The 15,027-nt window shown below is 53.0% G+C and overlaps 2 protein-coding genes across 6 annotated transcripts in view; one reads left to right on the top strand and one right to left on the bottom strand.

Moving 5' to 3' along the window:
- Positions 1-2,161, top strand: part of Mpped1 (metallophosphoesterase domain containing 1) — a 74,384-nt gene extending 72,223 nt beyond the window's left edge. For all 3 annotated transcript variants that reach the window (XM_060388920.1, XM_060388921.1, XM_060388922.1), the window contains exon 7: positions 111-2,161. In XM_060388920.1, the coding sequence (XP_060244903.1) occupies positions 111-229 (119 nt within the window). In that variant the 3' untranslated portion in view covers positions 230-2,161. The remainder of the gene's footprint in view (positions 1-110) is intronic.
- A 6,463-nt stretch (positions 2,162-8,624) lies between these two features.
- Efcab6 (EF-hand calcium binding domain 6) overlaps positions 8,625-15,027 on the bottom strand; it is a 184,841-nt gene continuing 178,438 nt past the window's right edge. For all 3 annotated transcript variants that reach the window (XM_060388917.1, XM_060388918.1, XM_021630901.2), the window contains 5 exons: positions 12,484-12,726; positions 11,148-11,298; positions 10,811-10,995; positions 10,221-10,370; positions 8,625-8,982 (listed from right to left, as the gene is read on the bottom strand). In XM_060388917.1, the coding sequence (XP_060244900.1) occupies positions 8,860-8,982; positions 10,221-10,370; positions 10,811-10,995; positions 11,148-11,298; positions 12,484-12,726 (852 nt within the window). In that variant the 3' untranslated portion in view covers positions 8,625-8,859. The remainder of the gene's footprint in view (positions 8,983-10,220; positions 10,371-10,810; positions 10,996-11,147; positions 11,299-12,483; positions 12,727-15,027) is intronic.

Here is a 15,027-nt window from a genome sequence, read left to right as displayed (position 1 = left end):
TTGAGAACTGTAGTGGCCTGCCCCCACCCACTGTGGCAGAACATCTGTAGCAGCCACTGCCACCAGACAGCTCCAGGTCCTTGTCTGACAGGTGCATGCTTTCTCTCCAGGGTACGGCGTCATGGCAGATGGGACCACCACCTATGTGAACGCGTCCGTGTGCACTGTGAACTATCAGCCCGTGAACCCTCCCATAGTCATTGATCTCCCCACACCCCGGAACTCCTGACTGCTCCCCACTCCAGCTCTGCCTGCCCACGTCAGCTCCGTATGTCTGGCTAAGAGCCTGGATCCCTTAACCCACTTCCTCCCATGCAGAACAGCCCAGACAGTCCATCTGGCCACGGGACCAGCCAGCAATGAGTAGAATCCTTGGGATTAAAGAAATTGCCTTTGACTGTCAGCCTTCTGCCACCTGTAACTGGGGCCTTGAGCAGCTCCAGCGGAGGCACCATGTTCACTTCTGTTTTCTGTGTGTACATCTGTCCTTCATTTCAGGGCCCAACAGGCCCGCATCCACGTCCCTCTCTCACTTGGGAAATGATAGAAGCTCAGTTCGACGCCCTCCTGCTCCGAGAAGCCGCCACTCTTGGATGGGATTTGGGAATTTTCATACAAAATGGCTTGCCACCCAAGTGCGTTTGGTGGCTTGTGAGCCCCCAAGGTTGGGGATGAAGTGTGGCCTGGGCACAGACAGCCCTTCTCTGGCTGTAAGCCTGCCTCTTGTGTGCAGGGGTCTAGGAGTGTGCAGGGACATCTCAGGAATTCTGACAGGCCCTGGCCAGGCCTTCAGCAGTTGGCTTGGTTTAGTCCCTTTTCCTTCCTTAGGACCCAGCTGCTGATGTGGACAATGGCTGTGTGTCCCCAGCTTCTGCTCAGAGCCTGGATTTGGGGTGCTGGTTCTTCCTGGTGGTCAGACCTTGCTGGTTTCTCATCACACTGAGGCCATCTTGGATCCCCTGGGACCACATTCCTCTGTAGATCACAACAGCCAGGGGGTTCTGTGGGTTGAGGTCCTGTGCCCAGCCATATCCGTGCCCCAATGTGTGTGGCACGCACACTCCTCCAAACCTAGCCTGGCTGTTAGTGTCCACGATGGGCTCCATTCCTTGATGTGATTTTTTTCCCCTTCAGAGGATTCCAGGATGCTTGTCAGTACCATTGGTTACCGGGAGGTGGCGCAGTGACAGAGCTGCCCTGGGCACTGGTGGTGGCTGTGCCTCAGGCTACAGCCTTTCTTGAGTTAGGCCTGGGTGAGCCCATCTGCAAGGGCAGAGCCAGGAGGCCCTAGGTCAGGGGGAGGCAGCATCAGACACTGTCTACTTAAAATGCCGATATTTGTTCTTTGTGGACTATTTTTGCACTCATTCTGATTCTCAGTAACATGTCACTGAAACAGTATTGTCCCGACTCTTGAAGTTTTATGCCCTCCACGTCATGCATCTGACATGAGGGCCTCGCCTCCTTAGCCTGGCTCCAGCCTTGGGGACCAGCTATCCTGGTACCTTCATTTAGGATCATTTTGCTTTATCTACAATCATTCCTGCAATATAGGAACTCTTGCCCTGTTATAGAAATGAGACCACTGAGGCCAGAGAGGTAAGGTCACTTGCCCGAGGATGCACAGCACAAAAGGGGCAGCAATGGGTTTTGGCTCTCCATCTCTGGCCTCACAAGTGTCCCATCACTGTCACCACCTACAGAACAGGGCATGGGCTGAGACTCTTGCTTAACTTTGAAGGGTCCTGTTCAAAACTGGCTTTTGTTCATTCTCAGACGAGGGTCCCTCAAACCATAAGGAATTCTGAGCTTTGAGCTTGGTATCCCAGCATCCTTCGAGACCCACTCTTGAGTCTTTCCCTGCAGGTGAATGAGCCGGGCTCACGTGGCTCACTGTGGGTGAGGCTGTGTTCTCAGCCACCACTGGTGCCCTGCGCTGGCCAGGAGAGCTGTGCCCCACAGGCCACAGGGCTTCAGGAATCTTGCTTAGGTCAAGTGATCCCTTGACATTTACAAGGTCTCTCTTCTGTGCCCAGATGCATGTCGTGTTTGGGGCAGAGAAAATACATCTCCTGTGTGGTGTCTCAGCTCCACGGTTTCTGTGTGGACCAAGAACTATTAAAAAAAAAAAGAAAAGAAAAAAAAGAAAAAAAGAAAGAAACCTTTTCCTAGGGCATCTTCAGAATGCGGCATATTTTTATGTGGAGAAGAAAAGCTGTGGAGGCAGCTGTCTTAAAGAGAAATTTCATTGAAAGTCCTCAAGATTTGAAAGATGGCGGCCTGCTCCTCAATCATTTTGGCATAACTTGATTGTGGCTGTAATTTTTTTTGTCAAGCATGTCAGACAATAAAGTCTTTGTAAAAAGAAAAAGCTGAGTCTGTCTGGCTGCTCTTTCTGTGGGTGTCCCAGGTCATGAGGGGGGAGAGGGAGGAAAAACTCCAGGTCCTTCTGGCCAAAGACACCCCTTACCCTCCCCCATGTGGGTTGGGGAGTGCACCCTCTGCCTGTCTCCCCTTCCCATGGATGCAGGGGCTGCAGAGGTGGCAGGACTGTGTTTGACTGGATGTCTGAGCTCCTAAACAAAGCGTTGTGGTGTGGCCCAAGTGCCGGCTTGTCTGCAGAGTGACATGGCCAACCCAGTCCTGGGCAGACAGAAGGCTCCTGTAATGCCTACAAAAAGCACATCAGTCTCCGAGTCCCACCCAGTTACAAAATGTCTACCATTTATACCCCGTTATCTATCCAACTAGTCATCTTTCTACAGTCACTCACTTGTCTCTTGACTCAGACTTTCATATGTCCATATGACGAGTAGATATACACATCCATCCATCCATCCATCCATCCATCCATCCATCCATCACACCCATCCACCCCTCCATCAAGCTGTTTGGCCAGACAGCTAACCATCTATCCACTGACAAAATTATCCACCTATCTATGCGCCTACCATGCTATCCCATCCATCCATTCATCTGACCATACACCACTGAAGAAACCATTAATTTATCTGACCCCTCAGGATATCTCTCCATTTATCTATCCACCCATCCACCCATCCACCACCAAACTCAGCACCTCCACGCACCCACCAAATTATCCATCCTTCTATCCTTCCGTTCATCTTATATAACCTCCATCCATCTCTCTATTGATCCACCCCACAGCCCATAGCACTTCCTGTAGGGCCTAGCTCGGATGGCAGAAGTGCTGGTGGCGACGGTTACAGATTTAGGACGGAAGACTGGTAAAGGCAGATGTGAGGACAGAGGCCCCAGAGAGCCGAGGATGGCAGTAGATGTGGGCTGCTAGGTGCTGAAAGGGAGCTTGGCAGTAAGAAGGTGTGAGGAAAAGCCACAGAGTTCTGTTTGAGCCTCCTGAACTGGGGTGACCTGGGCCCATGAGAGGAGGTGTCCTGTGGTCCAGTTGACAGATGACATGAAGTAGACTCCTTTACCGGAACACACCTGACATAATGGAAAGCCATGGATGTAGGCGAGAAAAGGCCTGAGGAGTGGCCTGGGCAGATGTGCAGTTAACGACCTCTGCTCAGCCTGGTTCCCTGCCCAGGGCCTCACGGGCCTGCAGCATCCTTGACTTCTGCACCATTGCTCTGGAAGCCCCTTTCTGTCTGAGGAACCCCACCAACTTCTGCCCATAACCACTGGAGCCACACCCGGGCTCCTGGACGGGGCATGGCGCTCTGTGACTGTCACCTCTGATGCTGTCCCGTGGATGGAGCTGCTCCAGTGCACAGCCTCTGGCGCCCTCCCTCCCTTTCCCCTCTTCCCTCTCACTTCACACACTAAGCCAGCACTGTACGACTGAGCTTTACTCTTCTGGAGCCCCATTGAGACAGTATCAGGAATCCAGTCTCCAAGAACTAACGCATTAGAGCAGGTGGCTGTCTTGGTCCTCCTGTCGCCACGTCTGGAGGGCTGGGCTCACAGGTAACAGGCTCCTGAGGCCCTGAGGGTTGAACTCTGATTCTCTTGCTTCGGCACACCAAGCCATCTCTCTGGCCTCTTGCTGACGATACTTTAAATCTCTCTATATCCTGGGAACAAGACTCCTCTCCATCCGTGGGTTGGTCTTTTTTAGTTCCATTCTCAGAGTAAATGTTGAATTTTTGTTTTGTTGCTGTTGTTTTCCCAAGACAGGGTTTGTGTAGCCCTGGCTGTCCTGGAAGCTCTGTACACCAGGCTGGCCTTGAACTCACAGAAATCCAACTGCTTCTGCCTTCCTAGTGCTGGGATTAAACACATGGGTCACCATTGTCTGTTGAAAATTTTTAATTAAGCTCGATTTGTCATTTCTTTCTGTCATTTCATTGTTCTTTGGGTACTGTTATCATTTGAAGCAGGTGTTTCCCAAAGCCTCAAGTATTGAAAGGTGGTTGTCAGCCAGTGGCTCTGTGAGGAGGTGGAGCCTAGCTGACGGAAGTTAGCGTGCTGCAGGTATATAGTTGAGGAGGGTGTTGAGGGCCCAGTTACCCTCCTTCCTGGCTGCTGCAAGGTGAGTAAATCTTCCTTTGCCTTGCCTTCCTGTTACACACCACCCTGCCAGAAGCAACCAGGCCAACGGACTGAACCGTCTGAGAAGGTAAGCCCAAGTGGACCTTCCTTCCTTCGAAGTGTTCCGTCTTAGGCATTCTGTCATGTGAGGAAAGGCTGACTGACTATTATAGGCATTGCTTTCAAATTCAAGGTCGGGAGCATTCTCTCATGTTTTAGTTGTTTCACACACCTGTGCCTTCTGGGGTCCTTCTCCGGTGTGAGCTGTGTCCGAGCTTCATGTTTTCCACACAGGCACTGTTCCTCTAGTCCACTGTGCTGGCTGGTTTTGCGTGTCAACTTGACACAAGCTACGGTCATTAGAGAGGAAGGAGCCCCAGCTGAGGAAATGTCTCCATGAGATACAGCTGTAAGGTATTTTCTCTATTAGTGATCAAGGGGGGAGGGCCCAGCCTATGGCGGGCAGGCAGTGCCATCCCCGGGCTGGTGGTCCTGGGTTCTACAAGAAAGAAGGCTGAGGAAGCCATGGCCTCTGCATCAGCTCCTGCCTCCCGGTTCCTGCCATGTTTGAGTTCCTGTCCTGACTTCCTTTGGCTATGAACAGCAATGTGGAAGTATAAGCTGAATATACCGTTTCCTCCCCAACTTGCTGTTTTGGTCATGGGGTTTCATCACAGCAACAGAAACCCAAACTAAGGCACCCGCCGTCTTTGCCCATCAGAAATCAGATGGCTGCATCTGTGTGGTGTGTTTCGGGATCCCCATTTTGTTCCATCGTCCTTTTCCTGGCACCATATTCCTAACTACCGTGCTTGGGTGAGCATCTTCAGGTCAGCTGATGCGAGCCCCCCAATCTTGTCTTCTTCAGCTTTTGAGGGAGAGTACTCTAGCCTCTCTTTCTTTTCCACATGCAGTTTGGGGTTACCCGGGAGCTGTCTGCCGAAACCACTCTCTGAGATCCTGGCTGCGAGTGGACAGGACTGAGCCAGGCTGGAGATGGCTCAGCCATTAAGGTCACTGGCTGCTTTTGCAGAGGATCAGAGTTCGGTTCCTGGAACCTATGTATTGGGTGGTTCACGACCACCTGCAACCCAAGCACCAGAGGGTCTTGGTCTTCTCTTCTGGTCTTTGCAGGCGCCTGCACACACCTGGCACACGGACAGTAACCTAAATCTTAGGGGGAAAGCCCAGTTGTGTCGATGTGTCCACAATCCTGAGTCTTCTAACGCAGAAGCGCTGCACGCCCCCGCACTGATTGCACTGATTTTGGTCTCCTGTTTGCCGCTGTACAGGGCTGCCTGTGGGGATGTTTAGGCTTAGGTCTGACCTGCTCCACTGGAAGGAGCTGTCCTAAGTAGTCCTGTTTTTAAACCTGCATTCCAGTTGTGCATGCCAGCCGGAGAGGCTAGTGACTTCCAGTGACCTGGTGCACACAGCCTAGTTCACTTTAGGAGCATTTTGGCTCTCAGGAGTGTCCCGTGCAGACAATCATGCTGGTCGAGCCAGAAGTCCTTGTTAAGTTTCCTCACTGCTCCTGACCTCGGAGAGAAGTTTGTCTGTGCGCATGTGGGCAGGTACACGTGTGTACACAGGTGTGTCTGCATGTGTAGTATGCACACACCGAGTGCACACACATACCTGTGTGTGTGTATGTGTGTGTGTGCATGTGTGTAGACCAGAGATTGACCTTGGGTCGATCACGGTCTTAGAGGCAGGGTTTCCACTGACCCCGAAGCTCACCAAGCTGGCTAGGCTACCTCGGGGCTTTGGCTGTCTCCATGTTCTCAGCACTGAGATCCCAAGCACCTGCTAACGGTGGGGTGGGAAGCCCACACTCAGGTCCCCAGGCCTGGGTACTCATCACTTCCCTGGCAGCAGGCTCTCCCCTCTCCGATATCATCATGCTTGATTCCATTTTGAACTCTGCTGCCCTTTTTTTTTTTTTTTTTGACTTTTTATATCATTTTTCTAGCATGTTCAGCCGGCTGCTTTACAGATTGCAGGTATACCTTAGAGCACCCTTGCCTGGCTTCGGATAAGGCACCTGGTCACATGCTGTAGCAGACCCTCACATTCTCTGTGAGACTGCTGTCCTGTTGGTGTGGTCAGAACAGCATGGCTGCAGATTCTGAGAAGTTACCTTTGAGGACAACAGAAAGCCCAACGTTTTTTCTTATACTTTCAGTTATTTTAATTCTGATGCCCTTCACTTTCTTGAGCCTCCTGTGTTAGAAAAACATCTGCCATGGACTATTGAATTGTTGTTGTCAAGACAGGGCCTGGATAGCCCCAGCTGGCCTTGAATTAATGATTTTCCTACTTCTGCCTCCCAAGGGCTGGGATTACAGGTGTGTGTCTGTCTGTTTTGTGTGTATGGGGCATGCATTTCTGTGTGCACATGTGCATGCAGAGGTCAGAGGTCAATGTTGGGTGTCTTTCTCTATTGCTGTCTTCTTTATCTTTTTGAGGGTCTCTCACTGAACTTGAACTTGCTGGTTAACCAGTCTGTCTGTCTCCCCAGGGTTAAGATTACAGTACCAGTATGGCTAGGTTTCCTGAGTGTGCTGGGAGCCTGTGCAGCCAGCTGAGCCATGGCCCTGGCTTCTTGCTTTTTGTGTGTCTAGAAGGCTGTGCCCCCTGCTTTGGTAGGGTCTTTTGTGAGCTATGGTATGCTGGCCTCATCTTTGGCCATAGTGGTTTCTGGGGAGAAAGGTGTTTGGGTTTTCACTCTGGCCCTTTGCAGGGAGTGGGCCTCTTCCTCCCTTTGCTGGCTCCACAGCTGTCTTGTAAGATGTGCCTGGGTGAATTCCCACCTGGACCCAAACGCTCCTTCTCTGGCTTCTCTTGCCCCTTAGTTCCTGCCCTAAAGCTCCCAGGCCCCTGCCATTTACAGAGCTCTTCTCTCTGCGTCTATCCACATACTGCCGAGATGCAGTCATTCTTTGTTTCAATTATTTGCCAACAAGTCCATCCTTGTCACTGTGGTTTGCATTTCCAGCATCTTCCTTGATCCCTTGGTTTTCCTCTCTGCTGGAGTTTCTTGTGTAGTCATGTTTGCTGCCTTTCCTTTCCATTATCATTTAGAACAGGCACATCTGCTCCTTCAGCCTCTGACAGTTTCCAGAATTCATGCTACATCTGAGCCTGCCGCTTGTCTCTGCAAAACATGGTTTCTGGAGCATCAGGTGATATTCTTGCTGAAAGCTGGGCATGTGTGCCAAAGGGGTGTCCACTCTGTGCAGGGATAGGGAGTGAATATTCTGGGATTTTGTTGCCATCCTCTTATCCTCTCAGCTCCTGAACAGTGGCAGACAGAGTTTGTTGCCATCCTCTTATCCTCTCAGCCACAGGAGTTGGTTTTGTGTTCTCAGGCAGAAGTGGCAGAAGCAGCAGCAGGTTCTGAGTTCAAGGTTGTGTGAGAGCCAGTGTGGGGAAGATGAAGGCTGAGGTGCAGGATGGGAGGAATGCCAGGGTTTAGGCACATGTGTGGGACCCACAAAGCCCCTCTCCCCCTCCTCCACGCTGCGAATTTCAATAGGTTATTTTAAAAATATGCAGGGACCTTTTTGGTTTCTGGGGTTGGAATGGCACCTACGAGATCTAAGAGCGCAGAGTCTCCGGGTCTATGCTGGTGACTATGTTGGTGACGGGCTGCAGGGTAACCTACTGAAGTGTCTACTCGGCATCCCACTGACAGTGCCGGGAGCTAGAGGTGTGGCCACGTTCTGAAAGCAGGTCTCCCTGTGCCAAGAAGTCCCTGGACCCAAGCTACCACCCAACTCGCAGCTTTGCTTTCTTCCAGAGAAGGATCCAGAGGCCATATCTGGCCAGACTAGAGACCTTTACCAAGTGTGGGTGCAAAGCAGCTCCCCGTTCTCACCCTACCAGCTGGACTTTGCTGCCCAGTGCCCCTGTGAAAAGGGGAAGGATGGGGGTGCACCCCGTGTGAGGATGCTGCCCCCGACTGCCCTCCCCAGAGGTCCTGGGAGAATGTCCAAGCAGCTGACCTTAGAGCTTGGAAAGAGTGTGGGACTCTGCAGAAGAGGGCGGGGACAAGGACGCTGTCCTATATACTGCTGTGTAAACACCATAACCAACACCAGTTTGGGGAGGAAAGGATTTATTTCATCTTACAGCTCTTAGGTCACACTCTGTCACGGAGGAAAGGCAGGGCAGGAACTAGAGGCAGGAGCTGAGGCAGAGGCCATGGAGGAGTGCTGCTTACTACCTTGCTCCCTATGGCTTGCTCAGCTTCCTTTCTTGTGTGATTTAGGACCTCCTGCCCAGGGATGGCGGTGCCCACACTGTGCTCCATCCGTCCCCGGTGCAGCCGCACCTGGCTGCCTACTGCAGGAAGGCGCGCAGGAAGTCGTTGTAGGAAATCTTGGAGGACAGTGACTTGTCATAGTACTCAAGCACGTGGAAGAATTCCTCCTCCGACAGGTTGATGCTGTATTGCCGCAGTACCTGGGGGCCAGGGGGCGATTAGGGGTAGTGGGGGCTGCTGCTCAGCTCCCTCCTCCTTCATCCGCAGGCTCAGGGCATGGAGGAGCCCTGGCTGAGGATGCCAGGTGCCACTGTCAGCCCTTTCCTCAGCGGAAGAACCCAGGACACCTCTAAGGGAAGGAATACACCTTTTTCTTAATATCTGGGATGAGGTATGGGGGCTCCAGGCTCCATTGTCCAAGGCTCTACCTTGGACAATGAGGTAGGGGAGGAAGCTGGATGTGGAGAGTGGCAGGTCAAAACTGGACCCCTGACAGCTCTGTAAGTCCCCCACCTCTAGATTTCACATGGGAAGAAAGACTTTCTCCTGAAACTATTGCCTTGTCCACCCTTACAGCCCAGACAAATCCTGCCAGAGGTCCCTGATAGTGTGTAGAAATTAGGTTATAGGTTTGTCCTCTGTGGCTTATGTTAGCGTTCATTTCTAAGAAGAGGCTATAAGATGGGCTAAAAGACCCCAGGGCCTCTGAATTGAGGGCAGCTGGTGGACACTGGGCCCAATGGGAGGAAAAGAGAAGAGGGAACTGAGCCCTCTCTCACACCCATCTGTCCCTCGCCTCCGGTTCTTATCTTGCCACCCTCTCTGCTGGCCTCACCCTGGGTCACTGGGAAGGAGAAGAGAACCCTCTCTCGTTCCCGCCCATCCTGGGTGGACTAAGGCAGACTCCTTGGCTGGGAGGGCCCCAGGATGCCTGGGAAGCTGGAACTGGGTATGAGTTGGGCTGGGGTGGAGCGCTGAGGGTGGCAGGCTTGCAGGTCCATGGCGCCCAGGATTTGCTGGAGCCAAGTGGCACCATGCTGCTGTGCCCTGTGGGGTGGCACGGGGGCTCCCTGACTGGGAGGCCTGCCTCACATCCACACCGTGTTGGGCTGTCTCAACTGTCCCAGGACCTTGAAGGGACAGAGGAGCAGGTCTCAGGTCTAGACCGGGGCCTAGCGATAGCAGTAGTGCAGTCTCAAAGGAAAAAAAGGTACCTGTTCTCTTCTCTCTCTCTGTCTGTCTGTCTGTCTCTCTGGCCCTGGAAGTCTCCAGAAACCTTTAGGGGGGATCAGCTGTCGTCTGAAAGTAAGGGGCAAGCAGGCCACGGCCTGGGCCTTCATGGGCATGTGCAGACACCCTTTGGAGCTTTCCATGCCACTGGCCTTTCACTCGTGCTATGTGCTCCAGGTCCATAGCAGCAGAGAGAGAGCAGTCTCACCTTCCTGAAGTCAGCCACACTCAGGAGCCCTGTTCCGTTCTCATCATAGGCCTTGAAGGTACGCCGCATGGGCCTCCAGCAGTGAACAATCTTGGGCTGGATCCTCAGCAAGGCCGAGTAAAAGGAAGGTGTCTCCATACCAGCTTCTTTCTAAAAGATGAGGAGAGAGCTAGGGAACCGGGATGGAGACACCTTGCCTGCCACCCCCTCAGCCGGCTCTGCTCTGCCTCTCTGTAATGAGGGCTGGTCAGATCTACCAGCTCAGGGAGGCCGAGCTCCCACGACCTGGGGTGAGGGGAGCTGTTTCCTCTCTCCGGTTTTCCGATGGAAACCTTGAGGCTGAGGGAGGGGGACATGGTTCCAGCTCCGATCCAGCCACAGCGGGTCCCATTTGCAAGAACAGGGCTGTGCGGACTTAGGCCAATTCCAGACTCGGTCAGAAGTCAGGCAAGGACTAGGCCTTCTAGTGATGAAGAAGAAAAGCCACAGGGTGCAACGGCACGTAGTGATGATGAGCCTCACAGGTCCACCTGTGCAGCCAAGTGTTGGGGGGGTTCAGGTCCCCCGTGTTCTTCCGACGACACACCTACCATCTTGTCTGCGTTCTGGATCCTCATCCTCCGCATCAGCGAGGTCTCCTTGGCCTTCAGCAGGAGGACACAGCTCTGGATGAAGTCGCAGTAGGCGAACTTGCCATTGTTCTTCAGGTCATACTTGATGACGAGCTGCTGGCTCTCCTCCTTGCTGATGTCCAGCTTGAACTTCTCCACAAGGGCTGGGGAACAGGAGCAGCCCGCACGGTGGTTGGTGAGGAGTCATACATTCTCGTCCTCACTTCGCTACCTCTAGCTTGACCCCTGAAAGCCCGCAGGTTCCCACCCTCTCCCCCCCCCACTGTCTCTCCCCAGGGGTGGGGGTCAAACGGACCCAGGAACTCTGCCGAAGTGATGCTCCCCTGCTTGTCCGTGTCCTTCTCCTTGCATTCCTTCAGGAGCTCGCGCCAGCAGCCCTGGATCTGTTTGCGGAGCTTACTCTCGATGGGCTCGCAGTTCTGTAGGGGTGGGGTGCTCACGGGGGTCTGTGGGGAGGGAAGGGGGGACTTCTCGCAACTGGGGGTCTCATGGGAGGGCAGTTGTGGGATCCAGAGAGAGGACTTATGATCTGAAGGTCGACTCTAGAGGTAGCAGGAAAGGGGATAACCTCTGCTTCCACCACTGGGCCATCTCAGACTAACTCCTAATAATCCGCTTTGGAGATAAATATATAGACATGTTTTAGAGGACAACCCTTCTCCTCAGCCCTCCCTGCACTCCCCCTTAACTTGGGGTCCCTTCCACCCTCAAGCCCAGCCGTATCAGTTGGAGCCTTTCTTGGGAGGGACTTCTTAATGCTGTATGCATTTCCCCAGGTTCCCCGTTTACAGCTGCTGGGTGCTGCCGCAGGCCATCTCTCTGTCCAGATCTCAACTGACTGGAGGTCTAATTCCCTTACAGCATGGGGTGACCAGCAGGTGGCTAGCCAGAAGGTGCTCCTGACCCATTCTACACCACCACTGACTTCCCTGAAGGCCAGTCACTGTCACCCTGAGATCTATAACAACATCACTCCTCCCCTGCTCCCCAGTGGGGACCTCTGTCCATTCTGCTCTGTAGGAAACACTGCAGCAGGACAGGGCTGCATGTATGAGCAGAGAGGCACCGGGTCTGGGGCCATCCCCCTCCAGGCACATGGTGTAAGCATGCAGCAGCTGCCTTGTGGGCATGCGCAGTATGTTCTCAGTGGCTCTTCCCTGGAGGTGCTGTCATGCTCTTCAAGGGCAAAGGAAGAACCCTTCCGAGCCCAGGAGCCTCCTTTTGGCAAGCTTGAGATGACTCAGCCTATGGCTCAGGCTCTGTCAAACTGAGGACTGAGGCCTGGGAAGACACCCTAGGCCTCTCATGGCTCAGGTGTAAAATGGGGATACAGTCATTCTGAGTGTGGAACCCAAGGTCAGGAGACTGTCCCTGTCAGAGCCAGGCCCCTGGCCCACAGATGCTGTGTCCTACCTCGTCGTCCTTCCTTTCTGGCTCCTCCTAGGTTCCCTTCTCCACCCCGTCCCTCCACCACCCTTCCTAGGGCCACAAACTGACCTTGGGACCTTTCTGTAGACCCACGAACCCCAGTTTGTCGATCACCTGCTGCCTTTGGGGAGAAACCCTAGGCCCCCTGTGTGCCTGGACCCGCCTGCAGGTGACAGGGGACACTTGTCAGGCTGGGAACTCACACAGGTGTGACTCCATGACTTCGAGCCGGCTCTGACGTCCCGACAAGGAGAGCTGAGGGTGGATCTCACCGCCTGGATGGCGTCAGGGGTGTTGCTGCCCTTCTGGGCCGCGGTCGAGTCCCCAGAGTCTCCTGCCCCCATGGGGGGCGAGAGTACCCTCTCCGTGCTGAACCTGCTGAGGAAGTCCTGGTACTTGAGCCTCCCCTTGGCGTTGATGGGCATCTCGCTCCAAAGCCTGTCAAACTAACAGCAGCAAGTCAGTCCCGGGGGAGCGGGAGCCCAGCCGGAGCCTCTTGGGAGGCCCGGAGAAGTGGGGTCAAAGGTGACAGAAGGTGACTGCAAACAAGGGTTCATCAATTTAAAATTAAAAAAAAAAGAAAAAAAAATTCCATTTGGTCTCTGCAGGATAGAAGCCTCTGGAAGACTGTTTAAAAAAAAAAAAAAAAAAGGCAAGACAAGAGGATTATTCATGACTTCCGCAGGACATTTTTTAATTGAATTGGGTCCTCAGTGAGCAGTTTAAGGCCATTAAATCTTGTGATTAGTCACAGTGACCGAGCTGTGGTGCATAAAAACATTTTAGGGGAAAATGCAAATCAAACCAGGGCCCACATGGGTCCCAGGGAAGCCGCCGGCTTCATTTCTCAGCCTTCCCTGCACACCTGAGTCTCGGGACCTCACAGGTGCCACCAGCCTAGCCGCTGCCTGGGCAGCCACGATTTATTTCGCCCTAAAGGTAAGAACTGCCTTTCTTGCAAGATGGAAAGGAAGCATTTGGAAAACTGGGGAGAGGTTTATGGCTTTGCATGGTGCCTGTCTGACGCCACAGACCCGTATGGAGACTACCCACGGCACGGGACCAAGTGACAGGAGGCCTCCCACAGGAGCCGCCTTTGATGACTACAGTGCTTTTGGGGAGCCAAGAAGAAGGGCTCTTGGGCCCCCCACACACACCTGACTTCTTGAAAAAGCCTCCAGCTGACAGAGCCTGGCTGTCAGCCTCCAGAGGGCCAGCGGCCAGGAGGCTGGGGTGGGGGACAGTTTCCTGCTCCCTCTGCAGCCTAGAGGTCACCAGAGACTTAGGTTGCTCCTGGGTCTCCCCTGAGGTTTTTCCATAGCAAATGACTTAAAGTGACCAAGACCCCAAATGCTTGCTAGCTGCCACACCAAGCTACCCTTGGGGTCAGAAATATAGGTGCCTCTCTGGACCTGGGCATCCTCAGGCAGGCAACTGCCACGCATGGGATTCACTGATAGGCGTGCATACCAAGTGTATTTCCACAGGTTGGTGTCTGGATCAGAGAGGATTGCAAGCCATTGAAAAAAAATTAAAAACAAGCCCCACAGCTGATGAGCTTGGAGGTGGACTAGCTCAAGGCTTTCCCAGCTCCAGCCAGCAGAGACCCCTCAGGGAGTCTGCTAAGCCTGGTCCATGGAGTTCTGATTCGACTTTAGAACCTACAGGAAGATTGAAATAGAGACTACTGAAAATGTACAAGAGTCTTCCAAAAGTGGTGACGTGGGCCAGCTCACATCCCGGAGGCTCAAAGGTCCCTAGTGTTCCACCAAGCAGCCTCTGCTTCACTTCAGACTAGCCCTGGTCTCCACACCCAGCCAGCATCTTTTAGAAACTGTCTCACAGTGTCCATCCTTCTAGCCACCACGCAGACACAGCCTCATCTGCCAGCTGGGATGGTCACACTCCTGAGCCACTTGGCCTCCCTTGCGCCCCCTCCTACCTAGTCCCAGCTTTTCCATGGAAGAGGTACTCTATCACAAAACCTACAACCCCAAACTCCCTGTGAACCCAGCTCCTCCCTGAGGATGATGGGAGTGTCTCTGGACTCCCACAGCTCCCGTGTGTCAGATGCAGAGCTGGCCTGGGCCGCCTCTGTTTACCTCTCAGCATGGATACGATGTCTTGCAGGCTCTGTTTTTTCCTCATTGTGCCTTCTGTAGCCATCTTTGGCCAAGGCATTCCTGAACACAAGCGGCAAGTCCCTGTAAACCCTGACTCTCTTCTTAGTGAGATTTCTATTGCTGTAATAAAGCTCCATGTCCACTCTTTGTTGTTGGACTTCTGTTAACCACTCAGAGGCCACTCCTAAAGGCAAAGGCAATATGGCTGTCTGATGACCCTGGAATCAAATCGTCAAACACTCTTTTGCCCATCCTGTTTCCATATTCTCCTTGAAGCCATCTGCATGCTCATCTTTCCTCTGCTGTGATCCTCACCTAACTCTCAGGTGTTCGCCCCCCTCTCCCTGCACTGAGCTCTCCTGGCAACGCTGACTTCATGACTAAACGCAACATCATAACAGACAGCTCCCAAATAAACTCAGCCTAACAATGGCTTTCAAAAAACAAAATCACCACACAGATGAAGGAGCGAGTTACCATGGACAAGCCAAGGCTGACTCTGCCTTCAGAAATCAGAACTATTGGTGACCACACCTTGTTAAAATCAAGCATTAGAGTTAGCAATGAGGAAGACGAGATTGACAGACAAGGAAAATAAAGTTCCTTGAAATGAAAAATGCAATC

Source organism: Meriones unguiculatus, chromosome 8, assembly GCF_030254825.1.
Source record: "Meriones unguiculatus strain TT.TT164.6M chromosome 8, Bangor_MerUng_6.1, whole genome shotgun sequence".
Classification (NCBI taxonomy): domain Eukaryota; kingdom Metazoa; phylum Chordata; class Mammalia; order Rodentia; family Muridae; genus Meriones; species Meriones unguiculatus.
This window is presented reverse-complemented; position numbering and strand designations above follow the sequence as displayed.